Below are 15,751 nucleotides of genomic sequence, written 5' to 3' on the forward strand. Positions count from 1 at the left end.
TAAAGATAATGCATTAATAAAAAAAATAATATTTTAATTTTTATATAAATAGAATATGGCCACACTAAAATAGAACGGAAGTAATAACTTCGCTTTCTTCTTTTGTTGGATTTTCCTTGAATAGAAATCATTGTCCCTTTCTTATGGGTTTTTCCTTTTGATGGAGTCACTCTCAAGCTTTGTCTTTCTGCATGGATTATGAAGAACAAAATTGGCATTTATTTGCTAAATTATGTAAGAAGCAATCATATTCTTATAAAATATCAATTTTTCGCACACAACAAACAATTGAACAACGAATTATAACATAAATTGATATACTGGATTTTCTTTTTCTTATAGAAAAATCAAAATTCTTCTTTCAAAAAAAAAAAACAAAGATAAAAAGTTGAGTATGATTTATTTCATAATTTATTGTTATTGTCTTTTTATTTCGAAATAGAGAATTATTTACTAACTTTTAGTTTGTTTGATACAAAAAAAATACTAGTAAATTAATAATGTTGTTCTTGAACTCAGAAAGTGATAAATAAAATAGTAATATTAAGGGAATATGAAGACGACAATGGTATTAATAATTGTGATGTTAATTATTTGTTATGAAAAAAAGGAGTGATATAAGTTGGTGATAGGCATGTGATAAATAAAAGGACAAAAGTAAGCAAGAATGAACAGAAATATTAGTGATTATAAAGATGATAATGGCATCTTCAATAGTATGTGTTAGTGAAATGAAGATAGGAAAGTCTCCTTTACATATGAAACTATCAGAATAGAAGAAATACTTCAAAGCAATTCACAAAGGCATAATTGGAGACTAGCATTATTTATAGTTATTATTTATTATGTCATAAATACTAAAATATTTAGATTTTATCATTAATATAATATAATAATATTAAATATTAATTTTTTTTTTTATATGTTTGAGCTTTATATTATTAATTATATGTAAAATATAAGTTGAAATTTGAAACATAAAAGTTAAACTAGGCTTCATCCACTCTTGTCCTTAATCTGTGGATAGATAAAATCATAAAATGGTTCTTCAACATTACAGATCCTAGAATATAAAACAAGGGTGGTTTAGTCATATGAAAAAACTATTCTAAATATCAACACAACCTGTCTTCTTAATTAGCCTTTTCTCTCTCTCTCAAAGTCGCTTTCGCTTTTTTACAAGTGACAGCAATTACCGCCAGAAGGAAGTGAAGCTGAAATAAGAAAAACAAAAACACCAAACCCAAATGAAAATGCACTCTCTGCAGGCCCCCCTTTCTCTGTTTCTTCTTCTCCTCCAAAAGCCTCCCTAGTACGCAATTCATCATCGCTCCCTCACCATTTTCTTCTCTTTTTCACCAGTTTTCTTTCAGTACCCATGTTCTGCTATTTTGCTCCTCTGTTACTGAAAAGAACACTATCAGGAAAAAAGGAAAAGAGATTGAGACTTCAGTAGATCCCATTTCATAATCTTGATAATTTGTTTTGGTACCCTACCCATGTTTCTTTTACCATTTTTTGATAACTTGTCAGCTTTATTCACTTTCTTTCACGAAATTTAGCTTACGCTATTTCTTTCATTCCCATTGATTTTGTTTTTAAATGGTTTCGTTTTAATGTTTTTACTCCAAGTCCTCTTCATCAAAGATCAAATCTTTAATTTCCCTTCTATTTTTCTTTAATTTAGATTCCAAGTTTCTTCATAAATTTCAAATCTTGAATCTTTTTCAAAGTTCTTGCTACTCTTGTTATTGCATAGTACGCAATCTTCTTAAATTCAACTACAATGAATTATATTGTTTCACTAGCCTGCTTTCTTTCACTTCAAATCCTTTATGCACACTCATATTCTACACAACCCATGAACTGCACGGACACCACACGCCTATGCACATCATATTTGGCTTTTAAACCTCAAGAAAATCAGTCTTTAGCAGTGATCCAAAGCATGTTTGATGTGCTACCTCAAGATGTAACCATAGAGGACAATGATCATGGCTACATATTTATCAAAAAGAACTGTTCTTGCTTATTTACGACCAAAGTTTATGCCAGTAATAGTACGTTCACAGTGAAATCAAATGAGGGTTATGTGTATGACATTGTGATCAATGCTTATGATGGGCTTGCTTTCCTTCCTAATACTACAAGACCAGCTAAAGTTGGTGCAGTAATTTCATTGAGGTTGTTCTGTGGGTGTTCAAATGGGTTGTGGAATTACTTGATGAGCTATGTCATGAGGGAAGAAGACACAGTTGAGTCATTGTCAAGTCGATTTGGGGTTAGTATGGACAGCATTGAATCAGTAAATGGGATAGGAAATCCTGATAATGTTACTGTTGGCGCTCTTTATTATATTCCTTTGAATTCAGGTTAGTCTTCTACTGCATTTTTCTTTTTATTTTTTTTAAATTTTTTGATTTTTTGATTTTTTTTTTTTTTTTGGTGGGTGCTCTTGTTGTGCAATATTAAATGGTAAAACTAAAGTAAGTTCTCTGATTTTGACAGTGTGAAAGTAGGTTGATATGGTGATTTAGTATGTTGACTAAATTCTCTGGTACCCGTGTTATGATGCTTTGCCTTTTTTAGCTCTTAATTTCCTTCGCTTGTTAAGAGATTAATAAGAAATGTTGGTTGAAGATGTTGATAATTTGCTGAATGTAGTTGCTGTATCTGTGAAGTTGGAACGCCCTGTTTCAATCTGCTATGTGATTTGAAGAAGTTGATATTGGTATGAATAATTGGTTGAGAGGCAATAGCAGAAATGTGGTTCATTGAAATGATTCTTGGCTATACAGTAGTTGGAGTTGCTTATGAATTATTTATCCTATTTTAAAACTACCGGGACTAGGTTCAAAAATTGTGGTTGGAACATTGATTGTCTTGCTAATAAGACGTGGCCAGTTCTCCTCCCTATCCTATTAGCAACACACATTTGATTCCTCATGTAGTCCTCTACGTTATGTCCTTCAACTGGACTTCTATTTTTCATTCATTTTGAGAACAATGCAGATCTCTATATTCTAGTAGTTATTTGCTTATTAATCTCTTCCTGTCTTTTCCAGTTCCTGGCGAGCCTTATCCTCTGGAGACTGGTATTCCTCCTAGTCCTGCTCCAGTTCCTGAACCTGCTTTTGACACTTTCTCAGGTGTGGCTTTCTGTCTCTATGGTGTTGCCAGACACTAGAAGCTTGCTGTACCATTTTTGTGCCACTTCACGAATACACGTAACTGCACACACATACAGAGATTGAGCTATTGTATAGTTGTGTACTTCATTGGTTCTGAAATAAGATAATGACAAATTCTTCTGGCAACTTCTGAAAGAAATACCATGAATCTAACTGGAACATGGAAATGTGAAACTATATCAAGAAATCCTATAGTCTGCTATGAAATAATTACCTGCAATACAGCCTGATTAGGAATTGAAGTACTTGAAGTTTAAGCTATGGACAGATGACAAGTGTTAACTTGCATTTCCTATTAGTTCACCATTCCTCTTCTGTGTTGACTAATAGATTGCTCTCTTTTGATTAAACATAATTCACATTTGTGGAGATACTGTAGTCTAAATTAGAAGGATTTGCAGTAAAGTTTCATGAGTATTAGTTTGGTCCCTGAGTTTCTGATCATGATTATTAATCACTTCTTTTATTTTATCTATTTTTCCTTGGTTCTTCTGGTTTTCATTAGCATCACTTCTTTATGCATTTTATTGATCTGGATGGTTTATGTTTGCAGCAAATACACCAAAGAATAAGGCACATGTACCGTACGGATGGATCATAGGGGGCCTTGGTTTTGGTCTTGCACTGATAATACTTTGTATAGCTATTTGTGTATGCTTGAAGTCTTCCAGCTGCTTTTCTAAAGCTAAATCAGATCATGCTAAAGACTGTAATGACAAGATTTCTCATAAGTTTCAAATTCTTCGCAAGCCAAGCTTCTGTTGTGCTTCAGGAAGGTACATGTCTGGAAAATCTGGAGACTGGAAGCAAACAAATGGGGAATCTAGCAGCCACCACATTACTATACCCAAAGGTTTACAGATTATATAAGATATTCTGAAATGGCTTTACTTCCACGAATTTCAGTATTAAGCATTGCTTTTTCAAGTATATGGTGCCAGTAGACTACATGATTTCCTTACAGAAATTAAGCTTCAGATGTTTGATTTTATATTCTTATTCACAGCTCTAGGAACGGATATGCTTGACATGGAGAAGCCTGTGGTTTTCACATGCGAAGAAATTATTTCTGCAACTGATGGATTTTCTGATGCAACTCTTACTGGGCATGGAACATATGGTTCTGTATATTATGGCCACCTTCATGACCAGGTTTCTAGCTGTTTCCTTTGTTTCTTGAGTTATACATTACTTTGTATAGTAACTTTTGCTATCACTCCAAATAAAATATTATGCCGATGTTTTCAGGAAGTTTCTATTAAGCGAATGACTGCTACAAAAACTAAAGAATTCATGGCAGAGATGAAAGTCTTATGCAAGGTCCACCATACAAATCTGGTAGTGCTCTTTATAAATTGAAGGTTCACCAATGATGCTCTGAGTTTATAGGTCTGTTGGTTTCAGCAATTCGAAAATTGACTCCTTTATTGGTTTAAATTTGTCAAGGTAGAATTGATTGGCTATGCAGCTAGTGATGATGAGCTCTTCTTAATTTATGAATATGCCCAAAAAGGTTCACTTAAAAGCCATTTACACGACCCTCAGAATAGGGGTAAGCTGTTTGTAAATTACTTGCTTGGTATAATTAAGTGTTCATAACTCTGTCTTGTCTTGCTACCTCACCTGTTTTGGATGATTTGAATTTCTTAAACTTCCTTTAATAATTATTCCAAGAAGATTTAAACGCGTCAATTTTGAATTTTCACTAGTAAGTAGTAGCTGGGATAGTGATAAAGGATTATACTTATACTTTCTAGATGGAGGTTTGGGAAGATATCTTAATTAAATTTATATTTACCTGTGATATGGATATAAAATTCACTTACAAGAAATGGAATGTTAAAATGGTTATGGTTTGGGGTAAAAGCTGTATGATTTATAGATAACATTTGTGACAGACGCTGTCTAAGATTGTCATGAGTTAACATGATAGTTTTATGAAGTAACAATGAAAAAGAAAAAGGAATAACCATATTGAGAAGAATCTATGTCATTGTAGTTCATTCTGTAGCATGGTTACTTGAAAAGGATAAGAACATACAGTCTCTTTTTACTATTAAGTTCTCCTGTCCATCATCTAAATAGTGGCATTTATTTGACTGAGTTGGACCCATAAGCCATTAGTTATGGTTACTAAGTTTCACAATTGATTTATGAAGGTCACACACCACTATCTTGGATTATGAGGGTCCAGATTGCACTTGATGCGGCTAGAGGTCTGGAATACATCCATGAGCACACCAAAACACACTATGTTCACCGTGATATCAAAACGAGCAACATCTTACTTGATGGTTCCTTCAGGGCTAAGGTTTTCTTAACATACCAGTTCTCATTATTTTAAACACAATATACATTGATTTGTCTCAAAAAGTGTTTTGTATTTTAGATTTCAGATTTTGGATTGGCAAAACTTGTTGGAAAAAGAGGAGAGGGAGAAACTACAGCAACAAAAGTTGTTGGTACATTTGGTTATCTGGCCCCAGAGTAAGCAATTATTTCTCTAGTCAGCTATTTTGCTCTATCATGAATCTTTAAGAAGTTCTCAGCTTAAGAATTGGTTGCAGATATTTGAGTGATGGTCTTGCCACAACCAAAAGTGATGTGTATGCATTTGGTGTCGTACTTTTCGAAATCATATCAGGGAAGGAAGCCATCATACGGACTGAAGGTGCAGCGACAAAAAACTCTGAGAGGCGTTCATTGGCATCCATTGTAAGTTCTGCTATTGCACAAACTTTCCTTGATATACATATATACACAGAAAAACATTGTTTGACTTCTTCCTTGTTTTTTAACTTTCAACTACCACTTCTGTTGGAATTGTCTCACATTTTTCTGATGCTAGTCTTTCCTTGGTTAAGTATTCATACCCAATACTATAATGCAATGCTAAAGCATTTCGCTTATGCTTGGAAATTACAGATGCTAGCAGCTCTTAGGAACTCACCTGACTCCATGAGCATGTCAAGCTTGAAAGATTACATTGATCGTAATATGATGGGTTTATATCCCCATGATTGTGTATTCAAGGTAAGTTTTCATTACCTTTGCTTATGTTGTAAATGCCACCACAAATTGGCTGATCATACTTTGCCTTGACAATTAGAATCTAAAGCCCGCAATCTTTCTGTGGGCCAAACAAGGGCTAATTGTTAGATCACTTAATGTGATGGTCAGGAAAAGTAAATAAGGCAAAAGGCCATAAAATTTCTTGTAATAATTGATCTTGAAAGCAAATAGGAAAATGCTAGTTAATCTAAATAATAAAAGCTGTGAATTTCCTAATAGCTCCACAAGGAATGGAATCATAATTTATACGACAAGCCTTCATTCCTAGCCAAAGTTAATCAGTATACTGCAAATGTATTTATAGGTGGTAATTGTATCGGTTGCTTTTGCTAATAAATGATAGGGTTGCTTATTTTCCAATCGCATCTCTCAATGATAATGCAGTGACTAACTTTTAAAATTGCCTTTCATGATGGATGTAAATACATAGATGGCAATGCTTGCGAAACAGTGCGTGGATGAGGATCCCATCCTACGGCCTGACATGAAGCAAGTTGTGATTTCACTATCACAGATCCTTTTATCCTCTATTGAATGGGAAGCAACTCTTGCTGGAAATAGCCAAGTATTCAGTGGCTTGGTCCAAGGAAGATAATTTTTGTGCAAGCTCCTTTCAGTTCCCACTCTTTTGCTCTCCTTCCTTATTTCCCCACTTGAGCCTATTATAGTCTTTGTAGTTACGCATGCATAGGAGCACTGGTATTTCAATAAAGTGGTAATATGGTGGTGCTAGTTACAGGTTATCTATCTACATCTTTCTATCCCTTTTCTCCAGCGATTGATTATTGTATACAAATTTTACCTGTGAGTTGAAAATTTTGATGTAATGTAAAATGTGGTGATATAGCTAGTGAAACGTTTGATTGCTCTTGTCAGACGATAGTTTGGTAGCTTAATTGAAGTGGCAGATATTGGTTTTATTCATTCATCTCGTTTTGTTTTGCATATTCCGATTTGTGAATGCTCTTGTTTTCTTGCACTCCACCATTGAGGATACTCATGGAAAAGGATCTTCAGGGGTTATCAACAATATGATTCTGCAACGATGGAACTTTTATTTGAAGCTTGAAAGATTAGCCCTCCTGAATACAGTAACGTTCTTATATTATTGTGCCACAAACTCGAAAATTTCACAAGCTTATTTACTCTCACAATCTACTCTCCTATCATAACTGGTTGAAGTTCAGAGCTGCATGGAATTGGCAGGTAGAAAACTACTTGCAAAGAGAAGCCAAAACACGGCGCGGCGGAGTGAATGATTTGCGGGCGTGAAGAACAGCCCAGTTATCAATCAGCAAAATGTCACCTTTCTGCCAAGGAATAGCAATGCTTTCCTCTTCAAGGATTTTCAAACAATCATAGATGATATCACCTGGCAATGGCTTACCATCTCCAAACGTGACTGCTTTCACAGGATCATTTCGCATGTCTTTCCAACCTGTATATGCAGCCACCATGCTGTTGAACCAAATCTTCCGGTTTCTTAATTTGTCATATTTGATTGCTGGAATTGGACCCATTATTGTTTTCACTCCTCCATCTTCTAACCATTCCAACTTCATCCCAAGCTTAGCTGCCCTGTTTCAAACGGAACATAGTTCATAAAAGAAGCTAAACAGGATCTCTCGATCTAAAAGCTCTCAATCTTCGCGAGCGGAAATATAAACTAAGCAACTTGGTATTAGTTCATTATAGCAGTACCCCTAGTAAGTTATTACAATATCCAAGTCCAAGAATAAAGGACAAACCTTTCCTCTGCTAAGGTCTTGTCATTGGTTAAAAAAGTGGACTTCCATCCACGACCAATTGGGGAAGAAGGATCATCAACTTCAGGTAAAACTCGATTATAAATCAAACCGTACTTGTCCAGTCGTTCAACAAATTCAGGGTATTTCTCTTTCATTTTTTCATACACAATATGGCTTAAAACTATAGGAGTTTCTCCTCCACTCCCTGGTTCCACTTCACAAAAAAACAACAACTTGGATGGAAACTCGGGAACCTGACAAAATAGAGTTTATAAACTTTTCATACAATCATTAACTTAGTACAGGAAAATATAGAAGAAGAAGAAGAAGCGTTGATCTGTTTTGTGTAGAGTATTCACCTGAGCCATCTCATGGTGGAAAGGGATTTTCTGATCAGGTGGGGACTCGTTGGCTGTGAAGACACGACCAACAACGTTGGTGCGAGGGGCAGCACCGCCTATGTAAGGCAACTCGTCGAACCCGAAAGCCTCGACGACGTCGTTGAAGTCAGAGGCTGTGTTTACTGAAAATCCTCTAAAGAGAATGGCTCCACTTTTGTGCAGTAAAGAGGTAAGGTATGGTTTTCCGGATTTAATGGAGTCTGTTAGGGAAGACAGAGTGGAAGGATTTGGAGATAGAATAGAAGGGAAAAGAAGGGAATTGAAATGCTTTTGATGTGAGATTTCGATTTCTTTGAATTGTTTCGCCATTTTTGGTCTTTGTCTTGTGCTTCTACTTTCTTGAGTGTTCGGGTTGTGATCATGTTCTTGTTTTGTGTTGTCAGATTCTTTTAAGGTGAATTACAAAATACTTCCCCAAAGTTTGGGCATATTGTATATTAATACCCTCTCATATTACAATATAACTTTTTTAAGATTATAAAATTTAATTAATATATACTACAATTTCATTATCTACTTGGATATCATTACTACTCCAAAATCAACTTATAATACTATTACTGTATTTTATTAGACAAGTAACCTTTCATTTAGTACTCAAACATTCACTTACTTTCTCAAACATTTTTCATTACGCCATCTATAAGATCTCTTTTGATTTGTTTGTATAGTTGAGTTTAGTTATGGGCTTAATGATTGCGTTTGGCAAGAAACTATTTCGATCTTTTTAATTTGTTCATTAGTATGTATAATTTTTATTTTTAATCTATGAGTTTATTATTTATTACTGTTAATTTTAAAAGAACCGGTGGAAAATTAAAAAATAATAAATATAGATACTAAATTTGAAAAGTAAATAATAAAATTATTTATTAAGACATGCAAAATAATTTAAGTTAATAGTAGTTTTATAAGTTAAGTGGATATTTCTAATATTTTATTTATTTTATTAGAAATTAAATTTTGAAAATAATTAGCCTATATAAAATAGGAGAAAAAATATATTTAAACCATACTAATGTTAGAATTTAAATTCTTCCACTTTTCTATTTTATTTAGCAAACAATAGCCTTCATCTCTATTTTTTGATTAAATGTATAAAATTTAATATGAGAATTGACAGTAAATGACAATAAGGATATAATAGCATAATATTGAAATATGATGGGCAATAGTAATAATATGCAAAACTTGAGGTATTTGTAATAATTGCTATTAGTCTTGACTTTTCTAGGAACTTACTTGCAGCGAAATGGCGTCTAGGTTCAGTGGAATTCTTTTTGGACGTAACTGAAAAGCCTCCCAGGAAAAGAATTGAAACGGTAGTTATTCCTGTAATATTGGGCTTGCAATTTGTGTACCCGATCTAACATGCCAGGACCCAAGAACAATTGCGTCTCAGCTTTTTGATCTTCAAAATGTTCATCCTCAATTAGACTTTACTATTACGTATATTTTGCATATAATTTAGCTTTCAAATTGAATATAAGAAAATACGAAGTCAGTTCCCCAAGAAGGTTTTAATTTTTCACAAGAATTATACAACGTGACATAATTTTTATAAATATTATGGTACATTACTAATATTAACTAACTATAAATGTAAATATAATACAAAAACAACACCTCATATATAATAAATTTATATATGTATTAATTCATGAGATCTAAGATTTTTATTAATTTATTAGTTAATAAATTATATTACTAATTAAACACTTTATTATAATTTTAAAAAACAACATACTAATTATAGTAGCTAATAAATAATTTCTTAATCAGATAATAATATTAGTTATATCTTAAAAATATTATATTAATTATGTTTTAATATTATATTAACTAATAAAATTTTGATCATAAAAGAAGATAATATTAATTATATTTATAGTATTAAATTATATAATACTACAAATAATTGATAAATATTTTTAAATAATTTTTATATTATTACTTCTAAAATATTGAAAACAACTAAGAAATAAATTTTAAAATAGTTAATTCGGTATTACTTTCTAAAATATTATAAATTAATATTAAATATTTAAAATCTTATTAGCTTGTATTATAAATTTAATTTTATAATTAAAATAATAATTATGGTTGTAGAAATTACTAGTTATATATAATTTTATAGGATATCTATAAATTTATGGGAAAGTGTGCACCATTTTGTATTTTTACGACGACTTTTTATGATATTTTTAATTTTTTTTACATTTTTAGAAAAAAATATTTATATGGTTTTTTTAGAATTGTATAATAATATCTTTTTGATATTTTATTGATATATTTTTAGTATATTTTTATTACCATTAAATATATTTTAAAATTTTATTTTAATTATATATCTTCATGTATTTTAAATTTCATTTGATATATTTTTAGTATATTATGGTATATTTTTCGAAACACACTTGTTCATGATATCAAAATACACTAGTTGCTATAAAAATATATAATATCATTTAATTTATGAATACCAAATATAAAGATATAAAATAAAAATGATAAGATGATTTCAGACTAATATAAATTAAAATCATATTCTATTAGTATATTATAGGTATACTTTTAGTATTTTTTTTGGATGAAATTCTAAAAAATAAATTCATAATAATATAAATTAAAATAAAAAATTGAATATTTTTTAGATATATTTTTAATATTTCTTTTTAACGAAATTATAAAAGAATAAAATAATTTAAAATAAAAAACTGAATTCACAATAATACAAATTAAAATAATATCTTTTCGATATCTTATAAATATATTTTTAGTATTTTTTCTTTCAGTATATTTTGGATATATTTTTAATTTTTTTTTGACTAAATTCTAAAAAAGATAGAAAAATATAAAATAAAAACTGAAATCACAATAATATAAAAAAATTTAAAAATATCATTTAGATATTTTATATGTATATTTTTATTATTTTTTTCTGTGACGAAATTCTAGAAAAAATCATATAATTTTTTTTTGAGAAAAACTGTAAAAAGCAAAGAATTCTAAAAAACCGTAAAAATAAAAAAATAATGACTGTAATTTTTTTTTTTTTCAAAAGATAATTGACCGTGAAAATTCTTCTAATTTTATTTGCAGTGACTAATTTATTCAGGGTGGTGAACAGCTCTAATGGATATTAATAAGTGCATTTATTTTCATTGCTTCGAGTTATAGTTGGTAAATTGAGCCCATATAGAGGGTGGATTCGGGTCTCAGCTTAGCAAGCCAACTCCTATAGCCAGGCCATCCGACCCGATCTTTTTATAGATTTGGCCGTTAGAGCGTCTGTCTTTCGCCCCCCTGCTCGCAAATTCAAATCCAAAACTTCAAAACTAACTCTCAAGCAGAGGTTTGTAGAGAGAGACCAAAAAAAATGGCGAGAAACGAAGCAAAGGCCAAATCAGCGAGGCGAGCACTGAGGGATTTACCGAACAATAACAATAATAATACTCACACAAACAGCAGCAACGATTGTGGAAGGTTCTCGAAATCTATAAAGACTACCAAGAAACGTATCTCTGAGAAAGAAATCGAAAAGCAACAAACTGCCTCTACTATACAACGGCAACACCAAGAAGCAAAAGAAGAAGAAGAAGATTGTCTCGATCTTCTCTTGCTTGTCCAGTCCGATCTCTCCTCCCTCACTCGTCAGGTAATTAATTTCAAAAACATTTGCTACTTTATTGTTTCTTTTAGTTTTAGTTTTAATTTTAGTTTTATTGATTCAAGTTGTTTACATTTCATTATTACATTTTCGATTTCAGTCCTGATTTTGCGTCTTGTAAGCGTTTTGATTTGGTATAAACAGTTATCTTAAATTGGCTTTGGTTAAATGATTTTGACAGATTGATGAAATTGTTGCGCAAGCATTTGAAGTGAAGACCACAAGCAAACAAGGGAGAAGAGAAATTGAATCCTTTTCTCATGTCTTGTCTGATATGATTTCATCTTTAAAGGTATATTTTTAGCTTATCTTCAGTTTTGACTTGCATAATCTCTATTATATACCTGATATGGATCATCATCGCATGCAATATTGCAGCCATGGGTTCCCAGATTTCAAAAAGCCCTTTCTAGGAGTCCTTCTGCTGAGTTTGGGGTGAAGTGTTTGGCAAATAAAACCGTTTCTGCTGTAAATGATGATGACAAATTCGAAGTTGAAAGTCCAAAACAAACAGGGAGAAACTCCTTGATTTCTCCTTCTCCTCTTGTCTCATGGAGAGCAGCTGACGCCAACATTGATAGAGGCAGACATCTTTTCCTGCTCACACCTCTTCCTATGTCGAAAACGCTGTCTTCGAAACGTATGGACTTGTCTAAATCACTATTTGAAGGGTTTACTCCAAATCATCCTGTTGTTGAGGTACCATCATTTCTAACATTTTCTCAACATGAAAATGATGATTGGCTTCAAGGTACAGCTACAAAGCCAACCCCCGAAAAGCCTTCTGATTCGGTTGTGACTGAAGCTAAAACAATTGTTGATTCTCAATGTGTTTCCTCTCCAATCTTCTCTAAAACAGATCACTCTGTCCTTGTTATGACTCCTTACTTAAAAATGTCCCCTCCAAAATCTTGTGTTTTGCTCGAACCCTTTTCTGAGTCTACTCATAAAGGCAGATTCATGGTTCGAAAGTCTACCCCTTTCCCTGTTGGGATGCTTGCACACATCTCTGAATCCTCCTCTGACAGTGAAGCTTCTTCTGAGGACTTGGCTTCCAAGTATCCAGAGCTTTTGGGGATACAACGGGCCTGTGATAAACCCAACGTGGGAAAGAAAGAGTTTGAGACATCCCCTGGTTGGTTGTTTTCACCTCCTAAAACTTGTGTACTATTGGAGCCACCAGATGAGAAATCACCGGACACCATTGCTGTTGATCACCGCTTGTCAATCACTGCTCCTGACTCGAATCAGCAGATAAAATTGAGTTTATTTAAAGAAGACAATGATCAACCTTGTAACAAAGGTATGTGTATACTCTTTTCATTTACTTGCCAAATATAATGTGTCGAACATCACATCATTGTAACTGAATTTTCCTTTTGTTTTTTCTTTTTTAGTTTCTGCAGAACCTAGAGTTAACAGCCTAACACTAGCTGAAAGCACCCCCATGTGGAAAGAACCTGAAAGCACAATGACGAAAGGGAAGCGTCCAGGCGAGAACACTCTGAAGAAGGAGCTATGGACAAAGTTTGAAGCAGCCTCTTCTTATGGGCTTCGTTTAGATGTCTCTTCTTTGCAAAGGACTGCACAGAAAGGATTTCTTGACATGCTTGATGAAGTTTCTTGCGATGGGGAATGCCCAGTTGATATTTGAAATTTTTTTGACTTGCAAATCCTGTTTTATGGTATTCCCAATATCTTTTTGTATCACTACTATAGCTCCACAGCACATGTCTTTGGCCTTGTTCATAAATTCATGTCCTGAAAAGGTTGATATTTTCCCTCTCCATTTCTCCACTCCTTACTTATGGTCTGTTTCTTGTTGTGTGGATTATCAATTGCGAGAAATAAAACCATTTTCTTCTAGAGAAGTTTACTAAACAATTACACCTTGTTTATAAGCATAATGGTTCACTAATTACCATAAGTTTATATTTTTCCCGAAAAGTTGTAGTTACCTCATGTTGAACTTGTGAAAAATGAGAACTAAATACTTTCTTTTAATCCATGAAAACCAATATTCTAATAAGTTTGGTTTCAGCCATGATATAAATTATTATAGTTACTTAACTTCAATTATGTCATGAAGGTCAATTTACTCTAATTTCTATTGCAATAAAATTATTGTTATCACGGCTCAGTATCTAGTCAATTCTTTTAATATCACGTTTGATTGAAAAATATTAATATTTTTTCATTTGCAAATATATTCTTATACTTCCACTTTAGTCAATTCTTTTAATATCATATTTGATTGAAAAACATTAATTTTATTTCATTTGCAACTATATTCTTATGCTTCCACTTTAGATAAAATGTAGCTTAAAATTCAACTTAATAATTTATTTGGTAAATATCTACAGAGAAAAGGGAAATTTGGTCTTAAAAAATATATTAACTTATTAGGATATAATTTATTTGAAAATTCTACATATCTTATTAGTATTTTTATTTGAATTATAACTAATTTTATAAATTTTATTTTAATTATATATATAAATTTTAAATTTAAGATTTTATAAAATTTATAATATAAACTAGCCCAATATCTGTCATTTGAACGGAAATCATTTTATATAAATTAAATATTTATATAAATTAAAATTAATATGAATGTTTGCAATATTATTAAAAATAAATTATTTAGATATAAATTTAAATTTATATAAAAATATAAAATTAAACTTTTCTAATATATAAAAAAGTATTAAATTTTTAATGAGAATAAGTAAACGATTATAAATTATTTTACAAATTGAGAATTTCACTATTTGGAAATTATAAATTTTATAATACAATTTTAAAAATATCTTCTTTTAAACTTTTTTACTTACTTATACTAATGAAAGTAAAATATATGAATAAAAAATAGTCATTAATAAATTGATTACAGTAATAAAATAATATAGTACTTATTCTTTAGGCGAAAGTCATTTATACAAATAAAATATGGTTAAATACATAAATGGATCCGTGAACTTGTCTTGTTTTTTACAATTGGTATCATGATTTCAACTTTAATTCAATCAGACTTTTCAATTTTGCGGGTTATTAGTTTTAAACCTTTCAATCACAAACTTTTTTTACGTATATTTTACACCATCTAAAAATATGTACGTTTGAATAAAATAATAATATATTTAAAATATAAAATAATGGCTAAATGCATAATGGCCCTATGAACTTGTCTCGTTTTTACAATTGACCCCTCAAATTCAATTTTGATTCAAATGGACTTATCAACTTTACTGGCTGTTATTTTTAAATTCTTCAATCATAGACATTAAGGGCGTATGTTTTACGCCATCTAAAATACACGTAAGTTCGAATAAAATAATAATGTATTTAGAAAATAAAATAAAAAGTAAAATAATGAGTTTTAATTTTCAAACAAAACTTGTCATTTTTTGATATATGTTAAATATTTTATTGTTATGGTTACTGGTATGGGTATAGTTTGTGAGAATAAAAAAAAGAACTTGATGATATATTAAAGTTAAAGGATTACAACACTTTGATTTAGTTATTTGAAAAATATATATTTTTTATTTTATTTAATAAATCAATAAAATAATTTGAATATACAATAAAAATATATTAAAAATAATAGAACACATTTTTCATAAGAAATTAATCCAAAACGCTTAACTTCTGTTTGTGAAGAATTTA

The 15,751-nt window shown here is 31.2% G+C and overlaps 3 protein-coding genes across 3 annotated transcripts; 2 read left to right on the top strand and 1 right to left on the bottom strand.

The window, feature by feature from the left end:
* Positions 1 to 1,125: 1,125 nt before the first annotated feature.
* LOC8273775 (lysM domain receptor-like kinase 3) lies at positions 1,126 to 7,187 on the top strand. Its single transcript, XM_048377953.1, has 11 exons — positions 1,126 to 2,372; positions 3,066 to 3,149; positions 3,745 to 4,044; positions 4,198 to 4,343; positions 4,440 to 4,529; positions 4,638 to 4,743; positions 5,351 to 5,502; positions 5,581 to 5,678; positions 5,759 to 5,906; positions 6,117 to 6,224; positions 6,694 to 7,187. The coding sequence occupies exons 1-11, from the start codon at positions 1,787 to 1,789 to the stop codon at positions 6,856 to 6,858; spliced, it is 1,983 nt and encodes a 660-aa protein (XP_048233910.1). The 5' UTR covers positions 1,126 to 1,786; the 3' UTR covers positions 6,859 to 7,187.
* A 108-nt stretch (positions 7,188 to 7,295) lies between these two features.
* On the bottom strand, positions 7,296 to 8,788 carry LOC8273776 (clavaminate synthase-like protein At3g21360). Its single transcript, XM_002515915.4, has 3 exons — positions 8,371 to 8,788; positions 8,012 to 8,265; positions 7,296 to 7,841 (listed from the first exon to the last, which is right to left on the bottom strand). The coding sequence occupies exons 1-3, from the start codon at positions 8,719 to 8,721 to the stop codon at positions 7,478 to 7,480; spliced, it is 969 nt and encodes a 322-aa protein (XP_002515961.1). The 5' UTR covers positions 8,722 to 8,788; the 3' UTR covers positions 7,296 to 7,477.
* A 2,855-nt stretch (positions 8,789 to 11,643) lies between these two features.
* On the top strand, positions 11,644 to 13,858 carry LOC8273777. Its single transcript, XM_002515916.3, has 4 exons — positions 11,644 to 12,070; positions 12,264 to 12,374; positions 12,461 to 13,385; positions 13,480 to 13,858. The coding sequence occupies exons 1-4, from the start codon at positions 11,792 to 11,794 to the stop codon at positions 13,734 to 13,736; spliced, it is 1,572 nt and encodes a 523-aa protein (XP_002515962.1). The 5' UTR covers positions 11,644 to 11,791; the 3' UTR covers positions 13,737 to 13,858.
* Positions 13,859 to 15,751: the final 1,893 nt, after the last annotated feature.

Source organism: Ricinus communis, chromosome 8 (genome assembly GCF_019578655.1).
Source record: "Ricinus communis isolate WT05 ecotype wild-type chromosome 8, ASM1957865v1, whole genome shotgun sequence".
In the NCBI taxonomy this organism is placed as follows: Eukaryota; Viridiplantae; Streptophyta; class Magnoliopsida; order Malpighiales; family Euphorbiaceae; genus Ricinus; species Ricinus communis.

Bases quoted from the DNA above. Each gene is read 5' to 3' on its own strand.
- LOC8273776 (XM_002515915.4), bottom strand. From the start codon at position 8,721: ATGGCGAAACAATTCAAAGAAATCGAAATCTCACATCAAAAGCATTTC. The intron at 8,266-8,370 runs GTGAATACTCTA...CTATTTTGTCAG, and splicing joins TCCACCATGAGATGGCTCAG to GTTCCCGAGTTTCCATCCAA. The intron at 7,842-8,011 runs GTTTGTCCTTTA...CGTTTGAAACAG, and splicing joins AAGACCTTAGCAGAGGAAAG to GGCAGCTAAGCTTGGGATGA.
- LOC8273777 (XM_002515916.3), top strand. From the start codon at position 11,792: ATGGCGAGAAACGAAGCAAAGGCCAAATCAGCGAGGCGAGCACTGAGG. The intron at 12,071-12,263 runs GTAATTAATTTC...TGATTTTGACAG, and splicing joins TCTCCTCCCTCACTCGTCAG to ATTGATGAAATTGTTGCGCA. The intron at 13,386-13,479 runs GTATGTGTATAC...TTTCTTTTTTAG, and splicing joins TGATCAACCTTGTAACAAAG to TTTCTGCAGAACCTAGAGTT.
- LOC8273775 (XM_048377953.1), top strand. From the start codon at position 1,787: ATGAATTATATTGTTTCACTAGCCTGCTTTCTTTCACTTCAAATCCTT. The intron at 4,045-4,197 runs GTTTACAGATTA...TCTTATTCACAG, and splicing joins CCACATTACTATACCCAAAG to CTCTAGGAACGGATATGCTT. The intron at 4,344-4,439 runs GTTTCTAGCTGT...CGATGTTTTCAG, and splicing joins ATGGCCACCTTCATGACCAG to GAAGTTTCTATTAAGCGAAT.